At 41.5% G+C, this 26,789-nt stretch overlaps 1 protein-coding gene across 4 annotated transcripts in view; it reads left to right on the top strand.

The window, feature by feature from the left end:
• The window catches only part of igsf9b (immunoglobulin superfamily, member 9b), a 33,532-nt gene extending 9,120 nt beyond the window's left edge, over nt 1–24,412 (top strand). For 2 of the 4 annotated variants that reach the window (XM_044026420.1, XM_044026422.1), the window contains exons 4-21: nt 10,402–10,548; nt 11,611–11,762; nt 12,118–12,235; nt 13,510–13,651; nt 13,843–13,988; nt 14,061–14,203; nt 15,011–15,151; nt 15,230–15,346; nt 16,220–16,370; nt 16,975–17,086; nt 17,174–17,349; nt 18,101–18,339; nt 18,418–18,502; nt 18,592–18,759; nt 18,843–18,879; nt 19,026–22,253; nt 22,671–22,840; nt 23,038–23,598. In XM_044026420.1, coding sequence (XP_043882355.1) covers nt 10,402–10,548; nt 11,611–11,762; nt 12,118–12,235; nt 13,510–13,651; nt 13,843–13,988; nt 14,061–14,203; nt 15,011–15,151; nt 15,230–15,346; nt 16,220–16,370; nt 16,975–17,086; nt 17,174–17,349; nt 18,101–18,339; nt 18,418–18,502; nt 18,592–18,759; nt 18,843–18,879; nt 19,026–22,253; nt 22,671–22,840; nt 23,038–23,192 — 5,627 coding nt within the window. In that variant the 3' untranslated portion in view covers nt 23,193–23,598. Of the gene's footprint in view, nt 1–10,401; nt 10,549–11,610; nt 11,763–12,117; nt 12,236–13,509; nt 13,652–13,842; nt 13,989–14,060; nt 14,204–15,010; nt 15,152–15,229; nt 15,347–16,219; nt 16,371–16,974; nt 17,087–17,173; nt 17,350–18,100; nt 18,340–18,417; nt 18,503–18,591; nt 18,760–18,842; nt 18,880–19,025; nt 22,254–22,670; nt 22,841–23,037; nt 23,599–24,046 lie in introns of those variants that run through there. The other 2 variants (XM_044026421.1, XM_044026423.1) reach the window with 2 other exon arrangements.
• Nucleotides 24,413–26,789: the final 2,377 nt, after the last annotated feature.

Here is a 26,789-nt window from a genome sequence, read left to right as displayed (position 1 = left end):
AACACTTTTTTAAATGTTCTCCTTTGAAATCGGACGCTTTAATAAGTTGCGTCACCTTACCTTACCAAGGCCGAGTTTCCTCTGAGCAACAACTGACAGGAAGTCGAGGAGGTGGATTCAATTTTAGCAGAAGTCGTTAATCACATAAACCCATTTTCGACATGTCAGATTAGGAATAAATCATTGACAATAAAGACATAAATCAGGTGTTTTTATCTGGAAAATGTTGCTTTAAAGTAAAAACATCGTCATTTATATCAAAAACTATTAAAATAGTATAGTATAAAAATTCAAAATATTCACCTATTTATTATTTGTTGAATTTTCAAAGACTCTAAACTGAAACTCGCATGACCGGAAGTGGCAGTAATGAGATGCATTCAAGCACCCTCGTAATCCCTTTAGAGGAGCAGCTTTGAGAAATCTCTTAAATGTCATCACTTCTGCAAATGCACCACAAAAATATTTGTTTTTTTATAAATGCGATCTTTGTTTTGTACGAATCTTTAATGCGATACAAGTAGCTACAGAAACTGAAACCGACGTCAAGCTTTGTATGCGGGCGTTAAAGAAGAAACATTATGGCGTGTTTCCACCGACTTGACTCGCCTCACCGTGGTTATTTTGCGTTTCCATTAGTAGAGAACCTGGTACCTGGTACTTTTTTTAGTAGGTAGAGGTTAGAGGTTCCACCGAGCTAAGGCGATACTATCCGTGACGTCGCCAGACTGACGGCCACAGAATCAAGCCGAACAATGCCAAACTGTAGATCAGTTAAAAAGACTTCATAATCCTAAAAATGTGAGTTATTCTCCAACAATTACCAGGGAAATGTCTAAAATCTCAATAATTAACAGAGGAGTCTGGTGTATTTCGTCACTCGTTTGTGTGTGTCCTAATCTAAAACCTAAACCGCGCTGTGCCGCGTCGAGTCGAGGTGAGTGGAGGCGAGCTGGGAACATGGTTGGAATACGGCCAAGGGAAGGTAAAGACGGGACAGTTAAAGAAAAAAAGATAGCGGGAACACAGCTGTATACTCATTCCCATCTCTAAAACATAGTGGTGTGTGTGTGTGTAGGCGGAGTGGCCTTCAGTTGTCTTGTGTGGTTAATGGCCGCCCTGAGGAGGATTCACTGGTATTTACGAGGACTTAAGAGGTCTGGATGAAACCGACGCCCCAGATCTCCTCAGAAGTGTCTGCGCTCTGAGCATCTGGACGTGGTTGACTCGTCTTCAGAGAGGACCACAGCGACCTGGACGACAGACGAGTCCGTCCGTCCAAACACGGCAGTCCCTGTGTTGTGTCTGTGCGTCTTCCAGACTGCAGCTGTGGTGCAGGCACAAGGGCGACAGCGAGAGGGGGCGGGGCAGCAGAGCAATAAGAAGAGGGGGTACCAGTAACGCCGTGCATGGTGTGTGTTGGGGGAGGAGATTAGGAGTGTGTGTGTGTGTGGGGGCCTGTTGGTCTGATGACAGTGTTTTATTAGTATGCTGAAGGGGTGACCCAGTAAGAGGAGATTGTTGTGCTGGAAGGAGGATGGATGAAGCTCCAGAGCCCTATAATCCCGCCATTGTCTGCCAGTGGACAAAAGACAAAGAAGGGTGGTGTCACGAGCTCACAGGGGGGACGTGATGGAGGACACCCCCAAAAATCCATCCCATACTGTCCCGTACAACGAGGTCAACGACATGAACAGGAAACCTGTGGCGTCTGTCGAGTCAGAACCACCTGAGAGTGAAAGCCTGAATATTTCCAGTGAGCTCTCAGTCATCGACACTCGGCCAAAGTTACAAAGACTATTTAGTGAGAAATTATAGTTTCAAGACATTGAAATGTAAACGGTTTTGTCTTGTTAGGCCACGTTAAATCCCTCAGAACTCACCGCGGAAACAACGACTTAAAGACATTGTCAATGTTTATGATCTGCTAGCGTGTCGAGTTAACGAGATGCATTCAAACACCCTCGTAAATTTCATCCCTTTAGAGGAGCAGCTTTGAGATGCGTTTAAGAAATCTCTTAAATGTTATCACTTATGCAAACACACCACATCTATCTATCTGTCTGTCTGTTTGTCTATCTGTCTGTCTGTCTATCAATCCATCTATCAACACTCAGTCAATTCAAACAAGCACGGTGTTAAAACGCTACATTTTTCATGATTTATTTTTCCGATTATGGCTTTTCATAATCGTTAAAGAGAGAATTGCGATACATCGGGAAAATGCAGTACTTCTCCCACCTCAGGACTTGTTGCTATGCCGTTTTCGTGTGTAGAGGAAGTTTACCGACAGGGTTAGCTTATGGTTTTGGAACACCGTGAACTCAGAGGTGACGTCACTCACTCACAAAGAAAACTCTGGCTCCACAGTTGAGCTACGTGTTTGTCAGCGTCCTTTATGTCGACTGTAGATTCTAAACTCAAACTCGCATGACAGGAAGTGACAGTAATGCAGGGTTCACGGTGTTTTGAGCTAACGAGATGCATTCAAACACCCTCGTAAATTTCCTAAATGTGATCTTTGTTTTGTATGTATTTTTAATACACTACGAGTAGCTACAGAAACTTAGGGTTATGGTTATTTTCTGACTTCTTTTTGGATCACTATGAGTCCAGTCCATTAAAAACACACAAACAAGTGTTTGTCATGTTGAGCGTCCTGTACTTCATTAACCGGCCTTTGTTTCGGGGCAGTCATGTGACGCACGGGCAGCTGTGATGGAGTAAACAAAATTGCAGAGGTGAAGCAGAGTAGAAGATTGTTTGGTGTGTGTCTGACTGGTGTGGGCGTGTCCTCCTCACATGGCCCCTCCCCCTGGAGGCAGATGGCAGCATGTGAAGCGTGTCGACGCTGTGGGTCTAATGTATTCTACCCTCAAATTAAAATGTTGGGGGGATTTCAGATTTAACCCCGGCAGAGACGGTCAGGAGCAGGAAGACGTCTCCTGATGTTTGTCTCGACATGTCTCGGGCGGTGATTTATATTCCCGGGTTTTAAGATCAGGAAACACTTTAAAGAAATTGGATTATAGGTATTGCAGCGACCTGTGCTGCTGTTTGGAGTCGGGGTGGATTTACAGCGTAATAATAACTGCCTCCAATAAAGAGAAGTAGGTTTGCGAGGCGTGGACGTGGAATATGAAGTGTTTCCCCAGCTTCTTCCCTTTGTGGGCTCCCATTAAAGGAGATTAAAGTGAAGCATAAAAGCATTCTGTCCTCCGCCTGCTGCTGCTGCTGCTGCTGCTGCTGCTGCTGCTGCTGCTGCTGCTGCTGCTGCTGCTGCTCTGTCTCACACACACTCTGATGTCGTTGGCCATTTATAGAAAGTGAGATGAAAGAATGAGAGCAGGACGGTATCTTCAGTCCATTAAAACCATTTCTGATACGGTATCAGGTGTGTTCTGTGTACCGTCGGCCTGTTGAGCTCACAGAGGGAGAACACGCTTATCTGCACCTGGCTGGTACCTTGCTCAGGGGCACCTGGTGCTCGACCGATCTCGGTATTTGAACCAACAGCTCTCTGATTACAAGCCCAATTCCCTTCCCCTCGGCCATCGCTGCCACATATCTATGAGGAGTTAGCGTGTTCTTTCACGTGTGTCCAAAAACGTGCAGATTAGGGATTAAGTGGACACTCTAAGTCGAGTGTAGGTGTGAAGGAATGGTTATTTGCCTCGCTGGGATTGGCTCCAGCTCCCGCCGTGACCCTCATGTGGAGGGAAATGCTGCAGAAAATGAATGAATGAATGAAAGAAAAAGCTTGTGTAGAGACTGTTGTGCTTCCGTGCGGGTGCAGCCTCAGAGTAAATCATCCCTCTTCCTCTCCATTTCACCCCCTTCATGCCCCCGCGGGCCCGAAACATTAGTCAAACCACAACAAAGAGGACACAGCCGGGTAAACTCTGACTGACACACCATCATCATGTGTTTGAATTGTATCTGTTGGGACGCGTCGGGACGGTTTACTGCGGCCGAGGACGATCAAATGTAAATCAGCAGAGACACCGAGGACAGAACTCTGACCCGAGGTCTCAGCAGGACGCTGTCGCGCTCACGGAGTGACCTGTGGACACTGGAGGAGTTTGTTAGACCTGACCCAGAACTCTGCCATTCACAGTATTATTGCAGTCTTAAATGAAAGTGGGCGGAGTCTTCTGACATGATACATGTTTTCTCATAAAGAGGAAATAAGATGAACTGATACTGTGTTTGTTACCAAGTAAAACTCCACATATGCGACTAAAAATGTCACAAAAACATGTTGGAAAAGATTTAGATTTTTAGTTAATAGGAATTTTGATGATCGCCCACTTGTGGCCCTTCAAAGTAAATCACAGAGACTGTATGTTGGCGAGCTAGATGACCATTTTCTCTTCTCATGAGTCATTCACATAACTATTCTTCTCAGGACTCATTTAAAACAGAACCAGTTCCTCCAAAATGAGGTGGTTCTGCCTCATCAGGACCAGGTTTTGGTCTCGAGGACTACAGGTCATTGTTTATGACATTTAATAACCTAACGTGGAGAAACACAAGTCTATTCGGTGACTACAGAAGCCAGAAAAGAAACGCTCCAGATAAAAGGAGAAACTGATCACCTTTATTTACACAAACCGGTTTTTCTGCGTCGACTCGACCTCAGCGATGTTGAGCCGCGAACAATGACTCGTGAATTCTCTGTTAAACCAGCTCAGAAAACTCATACCTGAGGTTCGAGTGTCACCCGTCACGTTCACACAAAGACCGTGAGAGTCAGCGAGAGTCAATGAAATCGTCCACACATCGGCCTCATGGAAACAGAAGTTTTCTTCTTCTTTCTCTTTTTACTTGTTTCAACAAAGACTTCATACACATGAAACCCTCTCACAGTGACTCTAAACACCGTAGTACATGTGTCAGGCCTGTATGTGGCGCCGTAACACTGCCACATAAATACAACACAAACCTGGAGCAGGCTTTAGGACCCAGTGGGTCCATGTGGATCAACGGTTGATACAATAACAAGAACTTTGGCAGATTCTCCTGAACTCTTGTATCGCGTGGACGTGGGCGGAGTCCCGTGGTGTGTTTCCAGTGGCGAGTGGAACACTTTGGTGCGGTACATATTTTTTTGTGTTTCCATTAGGAATAGTACGAAAATAACCAGCCTCAATGTTCCATTTTCCGGTACCCTTCCCTTGGGGTACCAGAGTAATGGAACAGCATAGTATGGGTGGAGCTAGACTCACGACAGTCCAGTGATTGGGCGACAGAAAGACGTCACGCGGTCTGTTCTCAAACAAACTTTAACGTCTTGTTGATAAAACTGAGCTGCTGGATTTCCTCAAATTCAGAAATCTTGTTTTAATTATGGAAAAAGCTTCAAACCAATGAATCGATGATCAAAATAGTTGATGATTGATTCATGATTCCTGCTTTGTTGTTCTGTTGAGTCGTGTTTGATGTGGTTGTTCACTGTCGTCGCGCCGGTACAGCGTCACGCTCACGTGTCTCACTGACATTAAATGTCCTTCAGTGCGGTCAGTGTGTGTGTGTGTGTGTGTGTGTGGCTGATTTCATATTTTCATTTTCTGATGCTGATTTTCTTAATTCTTATTATTAATGATAAATATTAATGTTTTTCTCTGTGATCGCACACAAGTGTTGAACCTGCTGCTGGTTTGTTGTCAGTGTCGGGGTTAACGGTGTGTGACGAAGTGAGAGGGACAGAGTTAACTGTAATCTATCTCACGACAAAGAGCTATTCATAAGAGGGTTAACGTGATTATTCAGAGAGACGTGTGTGTGTGTGTGTGTGTGTGTGTGTGTGTGTGTGTGGGGGCCCCGGACCCAGACTTATGATTGTATTCAAATCAAAACACATCCCACAATGCACCTCTGCCCCGGCGCTCTTATACACATAAGGGATGGACAAAGAAAAACAGTGACACTGTTTTTGTGTCCCATGAATTTTCACTCGTTCACACCAGGGATTAACAGGTTGATTCTGTTTCTCCGGAAGAACACGAGTCATGATGACCCTGAAAACTGAGGCTTTAAAGCAATGTTTGGATATTTTATCATGATTATATATAATATATATATATATATAATCATGATAGATGATAGATGAAGTATCTGTGAGGACATTTCCTGGTTTTAACGGCTGTTGTATTGATATTCATCATATTTATTATATTGAATAAATGTGTGAAATACACTAAATATTATACATATATTCATAAATTATATTAAAATAAGTGTATATTTTAAGATCATGTAATACAGATAAATAATAAACAGTAGATTATATTTTATTTTACAGTGTTGTCCAGAGAAACGACACATATAGGATCAGATTATTTATAAGACGTATAGAAATATTGATTTGATTTATATCCTGATACATGTATATACATATAGATGTATGTATATATGTACATATATATATATATACATACATATATACATGCATGTACATATATAAATATATGTATATGTACATATATGTATATGTATGTATGTATGTACATGTATATGTATATATGTACATATACATATATACATATATGTATGTATATGTACATGTATATGTACATGTACATATACATGTACATGTACATGTATATGTAAATCAGAAAACTGATAAAAATAGTCAGTGGTTAAGAAAGTTACTCTGCACATTTTATATTTATTGAATTATTGTCCATGGTTTTAGAGTAAAACAAAAACCACACCCTGGTCATTCGTACGCCACAACATTACTCCACAGTTCATCAAAAGACACGGCTATGAATCACAGTAGAGCGACGGCTGCTGAATGTGTGTGGTGTAACCTGTCTTCAGCTCGGTTACACTGCGGCGGTTTCACTTTCAGAAAAAAGCCACATCCATCTTATCTTTAGAGGAGAAAAAAAGACAGAAACTACAGAAGATCAGAGAGCGTGAGGCGAGCTCTGGCCTCCGGGCTGCAGGCACAAACAGCAGCAGCAGCAGCAGCAGCAGCAGCAGCAGCAGCAGCAGCAGCAGCAGCAGCAGCAGCAACAGCACAAACAGCAGCAGCAGCGACCGCGGCGTCTTTGAAAGCTGAGTTATTCCTAACCTGCTGCCACCCACCGCGTCTCAACCTGAGCGTCTTTAAAAAGCTTCTCACAGTCAGTCGGCCACTGCTGGATTACAGGAGGAGGAGGAGGAGGAGGAGGAGGAGGGAGGAGGAGGGAGGAGGAGGGAGGGAGGGAGGAGGGAGGGAGGGAGGGAGGGAGGGAGGAGGGAGGGTGTTTGGTTTCCTCTCTGTACTCGGTGGCGTCTGATGACATTTGTCTTGTCCTGAGGACTCGTGGACACGGTGCTCATGCAGCAGTGAGAGGACAGGACGTGATGGATGAGTCTGCCGGGGGAGTGTCGGGGGGCGCAGGGGTCAAAGGGGTCAAGCTCTCATTGGCTGTCGGTGGATTATCGACGTCTAACCTCTCTGTAACCTCGCGGGTTTGAAGAACAGGTTCAGCTTTAATGATCGCTTTTCCAACTCCACGCTTCATTGATGACTCATCGATGACCGAATGAATCATTAACTTTTCTCTGATCGTCAGTTCGATCAGTTTGAGTGTTTTTTTAACTGATTAAAAGGAGTTTGCGTGGTTTTTCAGTTTCTTTAAATGTGAATATTTTCTGGTTCCTTTTGCTTCATAAAACAAAGAAATCATCAAAACTCAGTCATTTAAAGTTTGAGAATATTTTCTGACAATTTTTATGGATCAAACAACTCGGATTAATCAAAGTGTGTGTGTATGTATATATATATATATATATATGTATATATATATAATAGTGTCATCAGTGTATACTGTAACATTTCCAGAGTTTGACAAACACTGACATTTTTCAACATTTAATTAAAAAACAGATTTAAAAAGTTAGTTTTTTTTGATTTTGCTAAACTTTTTTATGGACATGAGCAAAAAATGTCAATGAATAAATGAAATTTTTTCAATTGATTTTATTCAAATTAAGCAATTTTATGTTGCATTTTTGAACTGTATCAGCTGGTTGGACAAATAAAAATTGGCTAATCAAAAAAAACAACAATAATTCTGCACATTGAATATTCTAGAAGTCTAAATTGACAATAGTCATTGAAGAGAGTAATAATATCGGGCGATCTCTACATGTACGGCTCAAAATGAAATTATTTCCTGTTCACGTTGCGTCAAACTATGATTTGGAAATGACAAGAAAAAGAAAAAAAAAACTGGCTTGTTTTGTTCGTCGAACGTCATTAAAGAGTCAAAGATTCAACATTCACATTCAAATAAGGCAACATTTGTCTTTGTCTTTGTCCACAGACTGAGACCAAGACAAAGTCCTCTCTCTCTCTCTGTCTCTCTCTCTGTCTCTCTCTCTCTGAACGTGAACATGTTTTTTTCATCCACTTGTCATTTTCAAATCCATGACTACCCTTGTTTTTCTTCAACTTGCCCCTGCCCATGTTTGGCTGCGTCGTGTTTCCACGGCAACCAAATTCAAACCTAAACCTGCAGCCCGGGCTTTTTTCCTCAGACGCATCACCATGGTAACCACGAGAGGAAGAATGAGGGAGGGTGTGTGTGTGTGTGTGTGTGGCCGTGTCTTTGTCGTGATGGACAACACGGAGGAAATAAAGAGTCCAGTGTTTCCACACACACAGGAGGGGGTGGGGCCAGCACTCTGAAATTTGAAAATCAACGTGTGACCACGTGGTTGTGAACCCACATGATCATTCAGTGCACGTGGGGTTTTCACAGTGTATCCCATAATATTTAACCACAGGAGCGGTTTGAGACCTCTGCTGTAATCAGTGCGTCAGATCTCACAGAATGCACCTTTAAATACTGTGTGTGTGTGTGTGTGTGTGTGTGTGTGTGTGTGTGTGTGTGTGTGTGTGTGTGTGTGTGTGTGTGTGTGTGTGTGTGTGTTGTGTGTGTGTGTGTGTGTGTGTAATTTGGGGAGGATCCACAGATTAAAGGGAAAATTCCACACACACCTGCTTTCGTCTGTGTGTGTGTGTTTCCTCTCTCTAAGCCCCACCCACTTGTTTGAAAGATGCTGACCTGAAACCATTGTGGGGTTTTTATAGCAGCTCTAAAGTGAGCCCCGCCCACTAAAACACTGGGCTGTCTTTAAGGTCTGTCAATCATTAAAGCAACAGCAGCGCTCAGGAATGTGGGCTTAATTATTGCGTGTGTGTGCGTGTGCGTGTGCGTGTGCGTTTGCATGTGTGAAGGTATTACTAACGTTGTGAGGACCTAAATCTGTTTACACTGTCACATTATGACGTAAAAGACTACATTTTAAGGTGGAGACGTTTTAAGGTTAGGATTAGACCAGTAGTAATTATGGTTAAGTTAGAGTGCGTGCGTGCGTGCGTGCGTGCGTGCGTGCGTGCGTGCGTGCGTGCGTCCTCCTGTCAGTTAAAGCGCTCAGTGTGAAGCGGGTAAAAAAGGGTTCATTGAAAGACTGAAAGAATTGAAGCGGGAGGGTAAGTTCAGTATCCTGAAAACTGGGCTGCGGTTACCACGGCAACCTAGCAGATCAAGTTTCAGTCGATCTAAGTCTGACAAGGAGTTGTAAGAAGAAACAGAGAGGAGGATGTAAGTGTTTGTTACACTGACCTTGTCAGGACCAGTTTTCTCCTCTCAGAGAGTGGGATTATTAACGTAAAGATCAACATTATTGTCCAAAATCCACATTTTCATAAGAAATCGAGTGAAAAAAGTCACTGGAGAGACAAACTGAAGCTTTTTATTATTGATTGGAAGATTTTACGTCTATTTCTTCACCCTGCAGAACAAAATAACTATGATGTCATCGTGATGTCACTGTGCAGTCAGACAATGACGTCATCATGTCAGTGAGTCACTGTCCTTGAAACAATAACATCAGAAAGTCAACCTTCAGATTATAGATGAAGTATTTATTATAAGACTTAAATTAAACATCATTAGTATGAAAAAGTATGAAGAAGCAGAAGATTATTTAATCCCAACCTTCAGTCGACTTAATATTTACAAACAAATCACGATATAATCCAAACAGACAGACTTTAACATGTACTTTGTATTTTTAGTGATTTAATGAAGCAGCTTTTAAATTCTAAATTCTTCTGTCAGGTCTTGTGTCTTTTTTTCCTCTTCCCCACCGTCCAAACCCTAAATGACATCATCACAGTCATCAGTGACAGCATGACTCATGCAGTCACCGTCACTCACTCACACGCTGGTGTTTCATCCTCTGTGTGCACATTTATGTCCACATTTATGTCAAAATATCCCCCAGAAACATTGATTTGATTGGTGCTGTCTGTGACTTTGACCTCTGTGACCTCTGAGTGCTGATTCTGTGTGTGTGTGTGTGTGGCTCCTCCTCCTCCTCCTCGTCGTCCCTCAGGCCGCGTGTCTCTGACCCGCGGCGCCTCCCTGCTGGTGGAGCGTCTGACCCTGGAGGACGAGGGCTGGTTCGAGTGTCGCATCCTGCTCCTGGACAGAGAGACGGACGACTTCCGTAACGGCACGTGGACGTTCCTCTCCATCACAGGTGCAGCTCCGCAGGGTTCTGGAGGCTTTTCCCTGTTTTTCACCAAACACACACACACACACACACACAAACACACAAACACACAAACACACAAACACACACACGCACACATGCACACAATGCACACACACACAAACACACACACATACACACAAACACACACACAAACAAACACACACACACACACACACAACACACACACACACACACACACACAAACACACACACACACACAACACACACACACACACACAAAACACACACACACAAACACACACACAAACACACACATGCACACACACACACACACACACACACACACACACGCACACACACATTACGAGGACTTTTGTCCTCACATTGTTATTTTCAGCTTCTGAACATTTTCTGGTTTTAGACGTAAATCCTAATCATAATCCACAGAGCACTTATCAGTTAATCCCTTGACGTTGATCACTTTCTCAATCAGTCGATGTCCAAATAAATGTCAGAAAATGTGTAAAAATTCAGTTTGAATGATTTCTTTGTTTTTATGGCGCAGAGAAGCCGAAAACAATTCACATTTAAGAAGCTGAAAAATGACAGAACATTAAAAAACACTCACACTGATCAATAGATTCTCAATATAGTTGATATTGTACAAGTTAGTTTTTATGTCGGGACATTCATTTCATCTGTTTCATACTCATGTCGTAGCAGATGAAGATATTCATGTTCCTTATAAAGCAGCTTATTTTAGTCGTATCTTATCAGATCATAGCGTGTTTGTCTGTATTTGATAATTCATTTTAAAGTCAATATCGGTCCATGCTGATATCATGCCGATGCACTGTTGTCTGTCTGTGGTTTATTTACAAGTATAATTCATTTTAAGCATAAAATCATAAACATTTACACATAAATCTAAAGTGAAAGGCTGGACAAAATTCTTCATCTGTGTCTTAAATTGAGAAATTGAGAAGCAGGATTTGAAGATGGTTGAACACAAGCTGTTTTATAGTTTTTCTTCTGATTTCTTCTGTGTCATGTAAGTGAAAATAACTCCTCCCTCTTTGTTTCCAGCTCCGCCCGTTTTCATCAAGAAGCCCCCGGCGTTTGTGGAGGTTCTGCTGGGAGACTCTCTGACGCTGAGCTGTGGAGCTCATGGGAACCCTCGACCCACCGTCGTCTGGCATAAAGACGACAATCCTGTCCAGAAACACCCGAAAATCAAAGTGAGTTCCTAACTCCCTTATTATATACACTGTATGAATAGAACCCTGTGGCACTCCATGTGAGAGATATAGTATATAATAGCTCTCGTCTTTCTTATCCAAACGACGTCAGATTCGGCGTTGTACACCGCGGCGTCCTCAGTAAGACGTCTGTCACATCTGACGTCTGTCCACTGAACGGTTATGAGATTAAAAGACAGACATTCCTCAAATTAGTCGAGCGATTTCTAATTAGACTTTTCCTTTTGCTTTGAACATCCTCATCTTCTCTCTCTTTCTTTGATCTCTCTCTGTCTCTCCCCCTCTCTCTCTCTCTCCCCCTCTCTCTCTCCCTCTCTCTCTCTCTCTCCATCAGGTGCTCAATGGGACGCTGTCTCTGGCCGCCGTCACGAGAAATATTTCGGGAGTGTACAAATGTTACGTGTCCAACTCAGAGGGGAACCTGACCCATGCTCTGCAGCTGCAGGTCAAAGGTCAGCGTGTGTGAACTGTCAGTCATTCTGCCCGGGGAGACACAATCAGTGCTCGTGTTCAAACACAAACTGTGAGCTAACGAGGGAGGGAGGGAGGGAGGGAGACAGAAAATAAAGACAACAAATCCAGTTTTCAGTCTTTTTATGAAGGAAAAACCATTCAACGAAAGGTAAAGAGTTGTAGATTTGTGGGACGACATCATAAGACAAACGTGTAACTGATCCAGTGTTTTATGAATATATCCATCTTTAGGTGAAGAGACCATGTGACTTTTTACCATTCAATATTTATTTAGAATCCAATTTTAAAGACGACTAAACCATTTAACCTGAGGAGAGAAAATCTGTGCATAATCTGACATTTCTGACTCCTTTTATGGTCGTTTATAATATTTTGATGTTAACAGGAGGTATTATCTGTGTGGTGAAGAAATCACAGTCATTTCAAACATAAACACTTAGATCTTTAAGTAAAAAGCTTAAAAAACATGAAGCAAATTTTATTTGAAAGACATGAACAATGAACAAGTTGCAATGGGTTTTTAAATTATTAATTTTTAATGTATTCTTTTGTGTGTTTGTGTTCCTCCTCATCCTCACAGCGTGAGTCTATACTGCCCCCTACAGTCCACTCCCTGCTCCTGCACCAGTCTGAGACTACAGATCTCAACCAAGCAAACTTTATTTGTGTAGCACTCACATTTAATTCAATTTTAATTCAATTAAAATACAACAAAAAGTGCTTTTTAATAAATGAAGCACTCATCGATCCATGTTTATAACAAATGTTCAAATCTAACACAAAAACACCAGAGACGGAGCATCATCGTCATAAAAGGTGATTAAAAACTAACCTAAACAATCACAGAAGAATAAGAGTTAAACAAAAAGTGTATAAACATAAATAATGAGAAAAGAAAACAGGGAAACAACAATGAGAAAGAAAAAGCAGAATTTAATATATATACATACATAAGGTAAAAAATAAAGAGCAGAACATGAAACACAATAAATCATAATAAAAGTAAAGATTCCATAAAGCTGAATAAAATGTTCTAAATCCTGAGGGTTCGGTCAATTTTCAAAACATGTAGAATCAAAATGAAAACTCCCTGTTTTAGTCGTTATTGAGTTTGTTTGTTTTTTTAATTTGTTGATTGGCTACGTCTTATTTTTAGTTAAAAATGTGTTAGAAAAATATATTTGTGTCCTTTGTAATGTTAATAATCACAATAACGTAGAAGAAAACTGACTGAAATCTTTTTGTTTTTCAGGTCCTCCGCTCATCATCATCTCTCCGGAGGACACCACGCTGAACATTTCCCAGGATGCAGTTCTGCAGTGTCAGGCCGACGCCTACCCTTCTAATCTGACGTACGAGTGGCTGAAACAAGGACGCAACGTCTACCACATCGAGTGAGTCGTCGTGTTTATCACACCTCACATGTTTATAGCTTCTGTTTTTTATGATATAATCCACACCATTTTATGATATAATCCACACGATTAATTTCAGGCACAGTTTGTTTTTAAATAGAAGAATTTTAGGGATTAAAGGAAAACTAAAAACCAACAGACGTTAAAAAGACATTGTTTTGTTTTGTTAGGTCTCTAAAGTCCAGAGTGAAGATCTTAGTGGACGGAACTCTTCTCATCCCTAATCTAATCCCAGAAGACGCTGGAAACTACACGTGCGTCCCCACCAACGGGATCCTGACTCCGCCCTCTGCCTCGGCTCATCTCAAAGTGAAACGTGAGCTTTTACTTTGTGTTTGAAATCTAAATGAACGGCAGCTCTGAGAGCACGTTTGTTCTTGGCTCTCAGATCCCGCTCGCGTCGGTCGGATGCCTCGGGAAACGTATTTACCCGCGGGGATGGAGGGCGTCATCGTGTGTCCGGTTCAGGCCGATCCACCCGTGCTGTTCGTGAACTGGACCAAAGACGGCAGCCACTTAAATCCTGACAACGTGAGTTTGTTCTCCATCTTTTCACGTCTGTGAATAAATGCAGGGAACGTCTGCGTCATAATCCCGTGACTGTCCAACAGTTTGTTTAGAAGACACTTTGATGGTGTTTGGATGGAAAATGCTGAAGTTATTGGTCGAACTGTGACAAATATTCGGATTAAATTCTACGGTTTTTACCTGTGGCTGTGTTTTTCTGAAATTATGACGTCATATTTGATGAATTTATCAGTTTTTTGTGAAATGAAATTGTGTTTTTATAAATCAATGACGTAAATTGTCCTGGATAATAATTTGCAGCTTTGTTATGAGATCATTTTTAACTTTTTTTACAGGTTTGTTTTCATAAATACATGAGGAAAAAGTTCCAGTTTAATCCAGTTTAACTTTGCTTTGGGTTTAAGACGTTGCGAGATTATGGATTTTACCTCAGACCTCAGCTTTTATTCAGACAGAACGTTCAGAATCTAAAATGTTTCTCTAAAAGATGATAAAACTGGGATGATGTTTCCTTCAAATCGAGCTCTTGACAAGAAAACAGACGCTTCTCAATGACCTTATTATTTTATTATTGTAGAAAAAACCATTAAATGCAATATTCTCCTGTAGAGCAGCACCGATGCATGTCCTGTCCATCCATTACCGTCCAACAGATCACATGACAGGCTTCAAACGTGTCAGGTGATTTCATCAGGACTTTGACGTTGTTGTGGATAAGAAATGAAAGTGATATCAGTAGAAATGTGACAGAGATGTGAATAAAAACAGTCTCATAGTAAAGAGTCACTGTGGGTTTGTCTCGTTCTTCAGTTCCCAGGTTGGATGGTGAACTCTGAAGGCTCCGTTTTCATCGCTACGGCCAATGACAACGCGGTGGGCGTGTACACCTGCACCGCCTACAACAGCTACGGCACCATGGGTCAGTCTGAACCCACACAGGTCATTCTGAAGGTCAGGCTGCACTTCTGCTTCTAAAGAGAAAACGTTTAAAAAAATGCCTTCATGTAACAAGGCTCCTCCTTCTTTCAGGACCCTCCCTCTTTCAGAGCGACGCCTCGGCCCGAGTATTTCCAGGAGGTCGGACGAGAGTTGATGATTCCGTGTGAGGTCGGAGGAGAGCCGACGCCCAACGTGACCTGGAGCAAAGTACGGAATCATTCTACTAGACTCCCTCACACATACAGCATGTATATATATATATATATATATATATATGTATATATACTTATATACTGTATACTATATTTATAACCTGACGTTGATCATTTATTTTATGTATATATGACATTTTTTAACCATTAAAACTTGCTCTCTCTCTCAAATTATATCAGTATCAGTATTAGCTGTCGGCTAAAAAACATAGAATATATTGATGTATCAGGTATTAGCAAAAAGTCCAATATTGTGCGTCATTAATATACAGAATTTTCCATTTAAATAAGGTGTAAATTAATTAAATAAGGCAGTTTTACTGTTTTTTTAATGGTTAAAACAAGTTTCTGTGATTTTTCAGCTTCTTAAATGTGATTATTTTCTACTTTCTGTCATTTTTCAGCTTCTTAAATGTGAATATTTTCTACTTTCTGTCATTTTTCAGCTTCTTAAATGTGAATATTTTCTACTTTCTGTCATTTTTCAGCTTCTTAAATGTGAATATTTTCTGTCTTTCAGCTTAAATGTGAATATTTTCTACTTTCTGTCATTTTTCAGCTTCTTAAATGTGAATATTTTCTACTTTCTGACATTTTTAAGCTTCTTAAATGTGAATATTTTCTACTTTCTGTCATTTTTCAGCTTCTTAAATGTGAATATTTTCAGGTTTCTTTGCTCCATAAAAACAAAGAAATCATTTAAACTGAATCATTTTCTGTTTGTGAACAAAAACAAGACATTTGAGAACAAATGAAAGTAATTGTACCTCTGCATTAATGTAGATGTTTGTTTTGAGGAGTTGAGGATGTAGATGTATCTTCAGTGATTCCATATTAATTATTATGATTTTGTGTGTTTTCCTGACAGATTGGCTCCTCCCCGCGCTCGCCGTACTCTGTGTTGTCTAACGGTTCCCTGCTGCTGCAGCCGCTCAGTAAAGATCATCATGGTGGTTGGGAGTGTTTGGCTTCCAACCCTGTGGCGACTGTCGGTGCAGGGACTGTGGTCCTGGTGCTGGGTGAGTGGCTTTCACCTTTATGGTTCTGTTTCATTTAAGATCAGATAACGTCGTCCTACAGTGTCACAGCAGCAAAGACAGTAAAGATAAAGGCTAATAAATAATAAACGTGCATTTTTCACATCTGTAAATGTACAATAATACAATAATGTTGACATTTACATCACAGAAGTGGGAGTGTCTTCACCTCCAAGTTCACCGCGTTCCATTTAAGAAGTCGGGGGCAAAATGGATGCTAATCTTGGGCTAGCTAGTGCTAGCCATATTAACATTACCATTCAGTAATGTTGTAGCAACATGTCCACGGATAAAGATAAAACATTACTATTTGTACGACTGATTTACTGTGAAAAATTTACGACAAAAGTCATATTAAGAGTATTCTTACTGCTGATGCTTGGAATGTAATGTTGGGGTTGGCAAGGTTATGGTGCGTTCCAGTTGTGGTCGGAAGTTGGTATTCGGATTTACGACAACTTGGAGTGTTGTTATCAGCTGGTATTGCTAACATTAGCTAGCACAAGATGCGTTTATCCATGTTTTTCCCTGAGTTTGAGACCTCTGCTGTAAACATTAATGTTTATTAACTGTCTCTGCTCCACAGGCACCAGTCCTCACGCTGTGTCCTCTGTGTCTGTCGTCATGGAGATGAATCAGGCTAACGTGTCCTGGGTGCCGGGGTTTGACGGTGGATTCACACAGAGGTTCACAGTGTGGTGAGTAACACGTCACACAGCTCACACAACAACGACAACAACAACAACAACAACAACAGTTTAACTTTGCTCTTGACATGTCTCCAGGTTCAAACAGGCGTCCCGGGGGAAGCATGAGTGGGCGTCTCTGCCTGTCCCCACGTCCAAAAACTACCTGCTGGTGAGCGGACTTCTCGCCGCCACCAGTTACCAGTTCAGTGTTCTACCTCAGAATAAACTTGGCTCAGGACCGTTCAGTGAAATCGTCTCTGTACGAACTAAAGGTTTGTGTCAATACTGATTTGTTTTGTTTGGAAAGTGAGGGCTGCAGCTCCCCCTGGTGGAGACAGAAAAGTTTTTAAATTTCTATTTTTTAGATAAGCTTCAAATATTTAGATGAAATGTGAAAATGTTTGTCATATGTTTATATTCATGTGTAATTTTTTGCACGATTTATGCAGCATTTTGATTTGTATGCTGAATATTTAGATGTGTAAAATATTAATACACTTACAGGCCAAGGCATTAGTTAAATAACAATAAAATAACAATATTCATATAATTTATATTTATATAGCTTATCTAGCTAGCTACAGATTTCATAATCTTGCTAGCTAGCTACCAATTTTATAATCTACCTCGCTAGCTATCTTGCTAACTACCAATTTTATAATCTAGCTAGCTACAATTTTGTAATCTACCTAACTAGCTATCTTGCTAACTACCAATCTTGTAAGATTGGCACCAGTAATCTTGTAATCTATCTATTTTAAAACCACAGTTGACTTTGTCTTTAATTATCTGACATTGATCAGGATAATTGTCAACTAATGCCGAGCCCTGCACTAAAATAAAAAAACATGTAAACATAATAAATAATAAAATATTATGTAGTGTGATAAACTCTGTATCAATGTGGACATTTTGTTAAATCTAATATGTTGTTCAGAGTCGTGATTTAAAAAAAGGACTGTGACATTCTTGTGTTTTGTTGTTTTAACATCAGTGTGGACTAATATCCTGTCTTTCCCTCAGCTGTACCAACAGAAGCACCGACAGCTGTCAACACTCTCCCACTCCTGGATCCTCCGTTTCTCCTCTCAGCCAACCGGACTGAGCGCGGCGTTCTCCTCCTGTGGTCGCCACCAGAGGCGCCGTCCTCTCCTCTGACAGGTTACGTTGTGCAGACTCGCAGGGATCGCGGCCCGTGGGTCGTCCTCAACAGCGACGTCAGCACCAATCAGAGTGAACTTCTTGTTCAAGGACTGCTGAGGGTACGAAAAATTCAGAGAACAAAGAGTTGTTTTGTTTTTTTCTGAGGAACGAACGAATGATTCTTCTTCTCCCCTCAGGACTCCAGTTATGATTTTAGGCTGATGTCACGCAGCGACAAAGTTCTCAGTGAGCCCAGTGACACCGTCAGTGTTTCCACCAAAGGTAAGTGGAGATGTTACGCCATTAAAAAAACCTCATGGCATTGATAGAACTTGAGTTTAAAATCTGTGTTTGGTGTGGTCTGACTGTAGGAATGGCAGTTTATCCTCTGCGCCCCAGTTTCCTGGAGGTCATCCCTGAGCCGCTGTTGGCTGGCGTGATCGCGGGCGTCTGCTTCCTGTTCTTTGCCATCGTCCTCTCGCTGGTGACGGCATGCTACATGAGCCAGAGGCGGCGGCGGCGCAGAAAGAGGCGACGAGGTAAAACACAGTTCACAGAGACAGAGGCAAACTGATTTCTGAATTCCAACTGATGTTTTAATCATTTCTTTATCTGGTGTTAGATCTATCAGCTGTCCTCCAGAAGAATTCCTCTCCACAGTAAGTCAAATAAAAGCCGCATTATTACACATCTGCATTTGTTTATATTTAAATCTGTGGCTTGAATGCTTTTTTGAATTGTAAAATAGTCTTATAATTTGCAATTGACTTTGATCTAAAGCTCTCCTCGTCTACCTCTCTTCCAGATCTCGTTTGCCTCCTCGTAGTCCAGACAGTGTCCTGAAGCTGAAGCTCTGTCCACCACTTCCCTTCTTCCCCATGTCTTCCTCGTCGCAGTCCGATCGTTTCTCCTTTGACAGAGGCAGCCGCGGGGAATACCACGACCAGAGGAAACAACTCTTGTCCAACTCGTCTCCACCACCTCATTACACCCTTTTTGAGAGTCACCTGGGCTCTGAGGCCCAGTCACCATCTGCGCTGGAGTCCATTTCAAGAGGACCTGATGGACGCTTCAGTGTCCAACCACTGCCTGAGGGTTCCAGTCCCTCTAATCATAAAAACTCAAAGACAGAAGTCCTGCAGCTTAACGCTGGTGCAAGTGGCTCGGGGAGCAACCGCACATCTTTAAAGGATTCTCCAAAGTCGAGCATCCTGAGCTCAGAGAAGGATGAGAGGAAAGATTCTCCTCTCACTGTGGACGTCCTCGAGCTCAGCAGACCTCCTTCCTCACCTGGCAGAGTTCGAGCCATGGCCAGAAACTTCTCCCGCCACGGCTGCTTTTACTCTGATGACGAACAAGGTTCCGAGGTTCTGCTGGAACGAGCAAGCTTCTATTCAGACAGCAGCGAGAAAAAACCCAGTGATTCTCTCAGGAGACATCGCGGCCACAGTGAAGACTTCTTCCACAGTTTGGGAAAAAGACCAAGGTTTCTGGACAGAGATGGAGAAAGAGACCAACCTCACCACTCAGGCTACCAGCCTATGGAAAGTCAGCTAACGGATAACAGCACTCTGGTGTCACAACTGCACAGTGGCTTGGAGAGGAACAGCATCAGTAAGTGTGTCCAACTCGCGAAGGAGCGGGAAGAGATGGAGAGGGAGCTAGAGAGCTACACAGCCAATCAGAGAAGTCGCAGAACAGATAATCCTCACACGGATGCATCCAAGTCAGAGGAAGAGCCAATATGGAAGCCACAAGATGTGACCATCAGACAGAAAGACAGGTCCTCAGGTCAGACGAGCCGGGTATCTGACTATCGGAAGGCGTGCTACTTCGGGAATACCAGCAGTCCCATGGACCGACTCCCTACGTCTCGCATACAGTGGGATATCAGTCCGGTCACATCTGTTACAAGCCTCGTTCCTGCTCAGAGCCACCGAGAAAATGGATTCCAAAGTCCTCGCACATGTAGGGAAACCTCGGAGGGCTCGCTTGCATCGTCTTCTCCAGTCACCCAGAACACCATTCTCTCCCCTGACATCACCTCGAGAAGCTCACGTGTGCTGGGTTTAGAAACTCCACTCAGAGCGAGATCGCTGAGTCCACTGTCAGATTCATACAGGAAGTCTTTGACTGAGCAGGACAGAGGTGGTGCTTTAAGGTCCAGGCATTCATATGCTACCACAGGGACTCATTCCTGGGATTCATCTGCCAGAAGTCCCTTAGCCGTTGACAGTGAGAGGCAGCCTGGAAGAAGTGGAGACCATGCAGCAAAAAGGGTCTCCAGTCCTTTGAGTTTTTCTACCTTACCCTATGACATGGGGGCTAAGGCGAAAGACGGAGAGACCCGGGGCCGGGATGACCGCCGTAGTTCAGGATTCTTCTCTGAGTTAGAAAGAGAGGGTGTCCGAACACGTTCCAGACGGAGTGACAAATGTCTTTTCTCCAATAGCCCAAGTCCTGTTTCAACGTTAACCCTTGTAGAGGAAGTAGAGAGTGACCAGTCACAATTTTCTGTGCCCAGAATGTCAGAGTCCTTGAAGGGCAAATCTGAAGCCCCATCTGCCAAAATGTCCCCGTTGCAGACAAGTGCAATTCTTGAGTACCTAAGCCTTCCAGGTTTCATTGAAATGAGTGTTGACGAGCCTGTGGAAGAAGCTGAAAAAACTGATGGACAAAGTTCTGAAATAAAGCCTGAAAAATCCCTGATAGCCAAGCCGGATGTAGTTCCCAAAAACTGGGAGGTTCACGTTCAGGAGATCCAGGACACAAACTCAAACCAAAAAGAGGTTCGCTTTGATCAAACTAGCAAACAAGGCTATAAGCGCTCGCTCCTCCACATGGCACCCAGAGACCCTTCACTCAGAGTAAGATTTCCAGATGAGATGGGATCTTCGTCAAGTGGTCTAGAGAAAACAAGCAAGCAGCTCTACGATGAGAAAACACAACTCAGAGTCAGGAATAAAAGCACAGAATCCAGACTTAGATCCACATCACCTCACAGTTTGCTGAGAACAGCTAAAGGCATGGCAGATTTAGTGTCAAAACATTCCTGGAGTGTTGTAGACAGTAACAAATCTTTATCCGAGCAATCCCAAAGACACGCTTCTCAGGGCAGCAGGACTAATAATATTGCGTCACGGATAAGCCAAGTACCTGTGCCATTTTTAAAGAAATCTTTAAGTATTGGTCCGTGTAGGACGCTGTCAGGCATCGGACCGCCTCGTCCTTTCCTAAAGAAATCCATCAGCTTAGGTTCACAGCGGTGGGAGCACTTTGAGAACCCAAGGACTTATGTTTCTGAGAAGTGTTACTGGGATGAATTCCCAAACCCAGACGTCAGGGTGAAGTCGTACAGTTTGGGCCACAGTCCATCCCCTCAGCCCAGACCAGGTCCTTCATGGAGGGAGTACATCCCGTTCAGGCGACCGAGTCTTGGGAGCTTAGAGAGGCCTCATCACTCTCACAGGGCTTTAGCTAGTCCTACCTACCTCACTCCTGCCATGTACCCACCCAGACAAACCTCAGTTTCCCCTCTGCTCGACCCCTCTGATCCACAACGGCAGGCCACGGTCTTCCCCGAGTCCTCCAGGTGGTCTCCATCTTACCACGAAACTCTGCGGTCTGCACAGCACAAGTATGTCCCCATGCCGTCCTCCATTCCTGTCCCACATTACCAACCGTGGCCAGGTTACAGAGGGGAAAACATGAGACCCGTGGAGCCCAGGAGGGGCCCTCCGCGGTCCTACCTACCCAGAGGCATAAGCTGGCCCTCGCCTTATTATGCCCCATTCCCACCCAGGGAGGGTGAGGGTTATAGACCACCAGAGAGGATGATGGGTAGAGCAGGAGAGACTGAGGTCAGGGAAGGAGGCAGGGCCAGTTATGCCAGTCAGAGCAGCGGTAGAGGAAGCGCCGGTCTCTACCAGCGTTCACTCTCCATCACTCCCACCCTGCTCAGCTCCCCCGAAACCACAGAGGAGAGTGAGCGGCACAGAGCTGAGCTGGAGCCACCACAGAGGAGAGCGAAAAGGTGAAACAGCACCACACCTGGACAAAAGTGACGAACACGGCACGACACCGCGACTACATCGACTAACGGACTAACACAAGACTCAATTTTAGGACCACTGTTTTTCAGCTTCTACATTATTGACCTTCCATAAATGTGTAGTGATGTTGAGGTAATCGTATACGCTGATGACCCTGTGTTATAAACTCCCAGGGGCAAAATTTAACACAGTTGGAAAATAAACATAGGAAATGCATATTAGTATTAGAAGTGCAAATTTTGCTAGAAAGATCTGTCCTTCGATTCGTCACAGGCCCACTACGGTGTCCAGACACAAGACATCGTGAAATGTCGTTACATTTCCATTTAATAACATCAGTTGTGGTGTTTTTGTTTCCTGATTTGTGACAGTTTTTTGTATTTTGTCCGTGTCGTTAGAAGGAACACGTCAGTAGATGAGAGTTATGAGTGGGACGCGGCTGACGTCTGTGTGGACTCCGAGGTCCTGGACGCTGTGAGGTTTGATCAGACACGAGCGAGTTCGCGTGGACGCAGAGGCGAGCTCGGGTTTGGTCGAGCCACCGGCCTCCAGGACCAGCAGCAGGAAGGTAAGCTGCTCTTTTATTCTTATTTTTCTCTTTTTCATTCTCATGCGTGATGTTTTGGACGTTGCATGGCGTCACTGTGAGTGTGAAGCTTGGCGACGTGGTGCTGCATGTGGTCTCCCCTGTGTCCCCCTGTGCCGTGATTGTTCCCATGACGACGTGTCCATCCATGCATTTCCTCTCCGCGCTGCCCTCTCCAGGCCCGCCTCCATCGCTCCGCCCAGCACGCTCCCTCTGCGAGGCGCGCTTCAACGCTCTGCGTCAGGAGTACCACGAGTACAGACGGGCTCAGGAGTCCGTTTGTCTCAGTGCCGGCTACGACTCAGACTCTGACTGCAGCTCTGCTCTGCTGTAGCAGCTCAACTCGGTCCGTTCCTCCGCCCGAACTCACCTCTGACCTCTGACCTCTCTGTTTCCTCCTGTCACTGCTCGCATGTCTGCGTCGTTTCCTTGCTTGCTGCTTCCATCATTATCATCTGTGTGTGTGTGTGTGTGCGTGCGTGCGTGCGTGCGTGTGTGTGTGCGTTTGTGTAGTTCGGTTACATCCACACTGTTCTGTTTTCATTTAAAAACACATCAGTTCTGCTCCAAACACGACGTCCACATTAGTTTATGAGCTCAGAAAATATAGAAATTTGAAAACTGCTGATTATTCTCACGGTCATTACCTGATCTGATACCGGAAACACAATTTATTCTGACTGCTTCCTGTTGCCGACAGTTTTGGGACTAAAATGTGACTCAAAAATTACATCTGAAACAAAATGTATATTTTATTTTGTAAAAAAAATAATCTCAAACAAAATGTGTATTTTATTTTGTAGGAATTACTTCTAAAACAAAACGTATTTTATTTTGTAAGAATTACAACTAAAATTGTAAAATAACATTTTATCCCAAATCCCTGATTTTGTCTTAAATCTTTCCGACAGGAAGTGGTTCCTTTGAGCACATGCACAGAATAAATGTTTCCTGTAAAACTTGGGTAACGACGTTCACAAATCTGACTTTTAATCTGAAGCTTTGATAAAAAAAGCTCTCGTTGGTTGAGTCCATTTCACAATAAAACCGAACCGCAGAGGACGTGGTTGCAGAAGTTTGTCGTTTTTAAATGTAACGCAGTCGTGTGAATGTAAACGCTGAATCACTTCAAGTCTTTCGTTTTAAAGGATTTTTCTCTGAACATTGTCTCTGTGTTTTTTTTTACAGGTTCATCAGACGTCAGCTTTGGTTTTCATCACTGAAGCTTTTGTCTTCTGTGTTTTCTCTAAATTCACTGTTTTACATCAAACTGCAGCTTCTTCTTCACTTTAAACCACACACGCAAAACAGAGCTCAGAAGGAAGAATTGTTATTTATTTTTCAGTAAATATCCGGCGGAAACAAACTTGTATTTGATGAATAAATTTGTTTTAAACCATGACAATCAGACACAAGGATGGAAACACAGGTTTTTCAACTCATGTAACATTTGTATCTGTTTCCTGCCAGAAATACAAGTTTTCTAAAACTCCCACGACACAACAATAATAACCACAAACACACATATAATTTTCAAAAACAATAAAAGTATTACAAAAACACAAAGAAAACAAAATTCAAACAAAGAAAATAAGCAAATTATTTTCCATATTATTCAAGTTGAAAAGTGGAAAATCAGCAAACACTGAAATGATTTCACTGCTTGTTTGTGTTCTTCACGAGTGAACGACGACTTTCTCCACCTGCGTCGTTTTCATCGACGACATAAAACGATCACAGCTGATAAACAAGACAATCATGTGACTTATCTGAAATTACACTCTAAAAAACCTAAAACATGGGAAAAAAAACTAATAAAAGGTTTTGAAAACCTAGAACCAACATTTTAGTTTCATACAATAACATTTTGCGAACAAATTGTGATATTTATACTGTTTCAAAATCTTTATTTTTTAAAGCACAGATTTAGAATTACAAAAATGCTCATTCAAAAATGTAATGTACAATTTTATTGTGAAAAAATTTTACTGTTCAGTTTTTTTCTAAATGACTAAGTTTGTATAAACTGTAAAATCTTACATTTTCTTTATTTTCATCACAATATTAAAAAATGTTAATTTTAATTTTAAAGTTTGATTTAACAAAATTAAACCAAAATTTAAATGTTGCTCATATGTTTTAGAGACATTTTGAGAGAAGATTAAAGTAATTAACAATTTTTACAAAATGAAATTGTACAAAACAATTTTTTTGTCAAACTTTAAAAGCAGTGTTTTTTTATATACTGTGATGACAAAAACTAATATTTAGTAAACAATGTACTTATTGTTATTTTATTTTATTGTGTAAAATTGTACTGTTACATTTGTTTGAATAATGAGAATTGTGTTAATTTATAATTAACACAATTTATAATCTTATAATCTGTGCTGTAAAAAAATATGTAATTTAACAAAATACTGACTGATTGGCAGAATGAAACATTTTTTAATGAAACATTTTCAAAACCTAGAACCAACTTTACGTTGTACATTTTGTTTGTATTTTATAATTTTATTTTATATTTAAACATGTAAAACTGTAGTTGGTTATAGATTTTCAAAAATAATTAAATTTTCATTCACATATTTTCCAAATTCTTTTTATTAAAAGTGTAATTCAACAAAGTTAATTTTATTTGATAAAAAAGTTAAAATAATTGATCTCATGAATGACTGAATCTGAGAAAACCAGCGGTGAAACTCGTCATTCGCTCCTGAATGAAACAGAATATTTCTATTTTATTTTATTCTGATAATAATAATAGTGTTCTGTATTTAAAAAGAAAAGAGTTTATTTTATTGTTTGCAGGGTTTTTTGTCCTCGTTCAGACTCCCTGTGTTTTTGTCGCCTCCTAGTGTTTGTTCAGTGTAAAAATGTTGATATGTTCGTTCATGTGAATGTTGTATGTTGTAAATTCATCCTTTCATCAGATGTTAATTTTCCTCCACCTCTGAAATCGGTTAAACTTTAAAAATCCTCTCCTTAAAAACACCAAATTTTTGCCTTCAATTTTGGCGTTCAGTCAAAAAAGCAAAAAAACACTGATTTGAAACGTCGACTTTATTTTTCTCACATGGTGAATATTCATGTGTTCATATGTGCGGGAGTGAGTTACGATGATATGCAACAATGTTTACATTAAAAGTCACCGATGTGACGACAAAACTGTGAAAAATCTGTTTTTATATAAACTTTGTTTTCCTGTTTTTTTTTTCTTGTTTTTTTACTTCAAAGTGACAAAAAAAGCAGTTTTTGAGCGTACATTTTTAAAATAAACTTTTTGTAAAGATAAAAAGATTTTATGAAATATTCACGTGGAGCGAGATTGAGTTTCTGATGGTTTTTTGTACAAACTGCAGATTTTTATAACTTTGACATCTGTTTGTTATTGTCTTTAAAGTTTTTTACATGTTTGTAATAATTAAATGGTTTTATTATGAAAGAACCACATGTGTTTGGCATGTTTTTAAACACAAATATAAAACGTATAAAAAGTTTTGAACGGCGTTAAAAACATGAAAATATATAATATTTCTCTATAAATTTTAAAACCAATGCTAATGCTTTTTAACCAATGCTAATTAGCAGTGAGCTAATTAACTCTGGTACAATATTACGTTTACTTTTACATTGTCCCTGTAAAAAATAAACAAAAATTTAAATGAAATATTGATATTTAAATCATTGAACCCTTGTACCTCGTCATTGACATGTTTGTCCTCAGGGACTTAAGAGTGTAGTAAATTAAGCTCATGCCTGAGGGTTCAAACATTTATATCATTTCAAACGTGACATTTATTTATTCTATGTCAGACTTTCAGGTTCCTTGGGTTCCTCATCATCTCTTCTCATATGTTCAACAAAACTCAAACGTGTCATGTTTGTCCAGATTTACATTTCCCTCATTTAAAAAACTCACAAGAGGTCA

Source organism: Solea senegalensis, linkage group LG5 (genome assembly GCF_019176455.1).
Source record: "Solea senegalensis isolate Sse05_10M linkage group LG5, IFAPA_SoseM_1, whole genome shotgun sequence".
Classification (NCBI taxonomy): domain Eukaryota; kingdom Metazoa; phylum Chordata; class Actinopteri; order Pleuronectiformes; family Soleidae; genus Solea; species Solea senegalensis.
This window is presented reverse-complemented; position numbering and strand designations above follow the sequence as displayed.